At 45.8% G+C, this 4,574-nt stretch overlaps 1 protein-coding gene across 1 annotated transcript in view; it reads left to right on the forward strand.

Moving 5' to 3' along the window:
• MAA_01587 (polyprotein) overlaps window positions 1–889 on the forward strand; it is a gene marked incomplete at both ends in the record, with an annotated part of 2,265 nt that extends 1,376 nt beyond the window's left edge. The window contains one exon of the mRNA XM_007819585.2: window positions 42–889. Coding sequence (XP_007817776.2) covers window positions 42–889 — 848 coding nt within the window. The remainder of the gene's footprint in view (window positions 1–41) is intronic.
• Between the last annotated feature and the right edge of the window lie 3,685 nt (window positions 890–4,574).

Below are 4,574 nucleotides of genomic sequence, written 5' to 3' on the forward strand. Positions count from 1 at the left end.
CGAGCTATACCAGCAAAAGGTTGGATCCATTTTGTTCGCAGCCATTTCAACAAGACCAGACATCGCATTCGCGGTCAGCCGATTAGCACGACATAACCTGAATCCAAGCGATGTACACCACAGAGCAGCGGATAGAGTGATCCAGTATCTCTACTCCACAAGGTCATATGCTATAAGACTTGGAAGAAATACTCAAAAGAGCAACAAACCAGCGGAAATTTTCATCGGCTCGAGTGACGCATCATTCGCCGACAATACAGAAGATCGAAAGAGCTCACAAGGCTACGTACTAAGGCTATACGGCGGACCGATTGCATGGAAGGCATCGAAGCAGACCACCGTAACAACCTCAAGTACAGAAGCTGAGCTACTTGCAGCTTCGGAAGCATCCAAAGAGATGATAGCTGCAGGAAGATTGTTCAAAGCTTTGAAAATTAAGCTAAATGAGCCTTTGCTACGATCCTTAGAAATTCAATTGGACGAGCCATTGCAATTGGAAATTGACAATAGACAGACGATTAGGCTGTTAGTTGAAGAGTCAGCCAAGTTGACCACCCAGCTTCGTCATGTTGATATTTACCAGCACTGGCTACGCCAACAAGTTCAAAATAGTCGAATTAGGGTGCGTTGGGTGGAATCGAAGGACATGGTAGCGGACGGGATGACGAAGGCGTTACCCAAGGTGCGACACATTGAATTCTTACGGCAATTGCAAATCGAAGATATTCGAAACCGCATTGGCAATGAAGCCAAGCTGGAAGAAGCTCGAAGCAAGGTGCACGAGAGATTTCAAAGCCCTGACAACAAATTAGACCTTGAAGTGAAGCTAGGTGCGAAGGGAGGCAAAAGAATGCCAAACCCGGGAGGCCCAGCTGCTAAAACGCGCTGACACTGAAGCTTGACAGAGGCAATAAATAGTTGTAGATGAGCACTTGGGAAGGAGCTCATCTAAGGGGGTGTGTCGGATAATGCCTCTGTAGACTGAAGTCGCAGAGCTTGGTGTAATTGCTGGATGTCATAGCGTCGGCTATCATGACTAAACTTAGCCGAAAGATTCGGACGAAAGGAAGTTTTTTGGTATTAAAAGAGAGCTGCAGACGGAGTCTGCAGCACTCGCAACAACAAGAATAATGATTTTATCAAGAAGCTTAGTTAACATGAGTCTCATAACGTGACAAATAGACGTTGGGCTTGCTTCTTCCACAATATGGATCACGGAGAACATCGTCAATTTGTCGCCCAATTTTTGTATTTCAATTGTTGCCAAATCGTGAAGGGCTGAGAGTCCATATGATTCAGCAACACCAGCTACATGAAGTGCCGTTGCAAACTCGGACGCATGTCTCTCATTCATGGATTCTCCCCTGGGTTTGAGGCCGTTATACTGCCCAGTTATCAAGAAATGGACAAGAACATGGCCGGTGTCTAGAGTGACATCGTCGAAACGAATGGTACGAGGCGGCGACCCAAAAACTGTCGTTGGCCTGCATTTTGAAGCGAGCTTTGTACTGCTATTTAGAAAGCTCTGGTGAATGTGCAGTGGCCCTTCGTTTTGGAAGTAAAGGGAGAAGGTATCGCTGGCAAACGGGCTGCCGTCGCTGTTAATATCATGGCACAAAGGGTGAATTCATAGACTGACGAGCGCTCTGGTCTTGTGTCCACTTCGTGGTCGGCGAAGCCCGGCTCAGGGATCTGTACGAGCCCCGACACCTCTTTTCTAGCCATTGGTTTCGGATCAGTAAAGGCGTCGGCAAACCCCCCGGGTGCTTCAGAAGCTGCTACTTTACCATGGAAGCAAGAGTCACTATTCTTGTAAGAAGCAGAAGGTTGTGGTTCTAATAAATGAGGCACTCCCCTTGATCGTGAACTGATGCCCCAATTTGCCATTTCATTCACTTGGCACCCAAGCGCGCCGCCCCGGACGTGCAAGATGAGGGACGTCGGCGGATTGGATGACTGCCTTGGTGCATATGATACATCATTTGAACCCTGACGCGGTTGCTTCTGTAGGTTTATGGAATGCTACGCTACGGCCAGGAGACACGACCCCGGAGGTTGTACCTCTAACCTATCTATGGGCTCCCCTACGTGACGCCAGAAGGAGGCCCAGGTTCGGGAACGCGGGAGCTGTGGAGACTCTTGTTGACGTGGCCAGCCTCGCGCCAGTGCTTATAAGCAAATCCTCATACTGAAGTTTCGTAATATTTGTTAGATTGACGCCGAGGAGTGCCTTATCGGAATCTAGTCAATTCTCGAGGGCGAGTTCTAGTTATAACGATATGATGTGTGGCTGAGGATTTCGCGGGTTGGGCAGCAGCCCAACCCCGCTCCCACAACAATAATACAAACACAAGATTGAATCGATAAGATTATGAATTAATCATTATTATACGTAACCCATCGTGAATCAGAATAACCCGGGTGTATCTTGAATAATCGGGTATGTGAAGCCCAGAAACTCTTTCTTCTTTAGCGGGGACCCTCAACTTGTCGGATAAAACTGCCTCTGTTGATAGAACAAGCAAACTTGGTGTAATTTCCATCTGTCATAATGTCGGTTATCATGACTCAAGTTAGGCGAAAAACAGATTCGGACGAAAGGAAGTTTTTGATATTAAATAGACAGCTGCAGACGGAGTCTGCAGCACTCGGAACAACAAAAACAGTAATTTATATTCAAGAAAATAAGCTTAGTTAACAATGAGTCTCATAACGTGACACAACTCTGCGCCACTTAGATATCGAGATCACCATAATATCCACCTTTTGTTTCAGAAAGGTTGCTCCTTGCGGTTCCGTGCATTGGGTCATTTCTTGCTGGTCATTGGGACGGCGCTACTTGCTCAATTCAATTCAAGTGGATTAGTGAGGCGGATGGATGGAAGGCGACTGATACATGGGCGCCCGGGCGCCCATTCATAGGTATTTGACGTTTTCAATGACAACCCGATAAAATACATGTGAAAAGTTACAAAAAAGCTATTCTGGGATATATATCCACACAATACATATGGTAGTAGGTTTTTTTTACAGTTTTGAATTTTTATTTATTATATTTGGGTGTTTAAAGCTGTCATATTTATATTCGGGCGCCCGGGCGCGCGACTTTTGGGAAATCATGACTAAGCGTCTGGCTTGATAACCTAAGACTCTTCAAATTTGCCATATGCTTGGATATTAATAGTTTGAGAATATAGATATAGTTCTTTACATGCTGTGGAAACTTTTATCGAATTTTAAGCTATTTTTGTTGATTTTATAGAAGGTAAAACATAAAGAACTCTAATTGGCCGCCCGGGCGTCCATGTATCAGTCGCCTGAATGGAAGTATGGTGGTAACAAGAGGCTTCCCCACCCGCATCACAACACCTTCCAAGTTCTTGTGTCAACCAACTGTCGGATAAGGCTGCCTCTGTTAGTTGAACAAGCAGACTTGACGTAATTGCTAGATGTCATAAAATCATCGATATCAGTAGTTCAGAGGCTGGCCAGCCACCCTGATTTCATCAGGTGGCTGGGAAGTCTTCTAAACTAAAGATAAAAGACATGAACCCTTCTGAAGGATAGAAAAGAAAACAACAATAATTTATATTCAAGAAATAAGCTTAGTTAACAATGAGTCTCATAACGTGACACCAACAGACACACTCAAGTCATCTATTGCATCGGCGTTAGCCTAGTGCATCTCAACAGCTCAGCCGTTTACACAGAAGGCATTTGATGCGAGGAAACGGACGATAACTATCTGCAGCGGCAAAAACAGCTCGGAAATCAGGAATGCTTGGAGATATAAAGTCAGCTGTAGTTTGTTGGGCTGGCATCTTACCCAGAGCAAAGAGGCAATTCTAAGGTATTATGGTGAGGACTTCCACGTTTTTCTCAATATACCAATAATATTGAGGAACCTCAAAAAACTGAAGAGGAAGTAAATCTCGCCAACGGGCATCCCTGTCAAACCTGCACTACTCAGTAATGCAGGTCAATCAAGCGACCTGTACGGCGCTGTCTCATTGTGTACTCTGCCCTGGTGCGTCAAGGTAGGGTAGAGAACGACCGACGTGATACCCGCCCCGACACAAATTTGGCAAGGCGAAATGGACATTTCGCTTCTGCTATTACCACCATAATTGAAGGAGGCGGTGGATTGTCTTGGAGTGTGACAGAGAGATCATCTGGCGGCAGGAGCTGACCCGGCTACACACGCAGTTCCGATGCGCATGATTTCAGTATTGCTGGCGATTGACGAACGAGGGCACGTTGGAGCGGCCGAAGAACGATGTCAATATACGAGTGAAATGAACAATGTATGGTATGAATACCATGTGGGTGTTAGACGGGCTTTAATTGCTTATCGTAATGTAAGTTTGGGGTTTGGTCGCTCAAATCGACGAAGTGGTAAGCTTCGTGATTGTTTTCTCGGCTGATTCATCTAGCAATATCCATATCAGAACGATGGGAGGCCTTTGCGAATGGAAGGCCTAGCAGCCGCGCATCCGGATCGGAAAGCATACCTGTGGAACATGACTCTTGCCATGAGTCACAACTTTCACTCCGGTGTTCGGGCTCTATCTAAT

The sequence above is a fragment of the Metarhizium robertsii genome, assembly GCF_000187425.2.
Source record: "Metarhizium robertsii ARSEF 23 chromosome Unknown MAA_Scf_9, whole genome shotgun sequence".
Classification (NCBI taxonomy): domain Eukaryota; kingdom Fungi; phylum Ascomycota; class Sordariomycetes; order Hypocreales; family Clavicipitaceae; genus Metarhizium; species Metarhizium robertsii.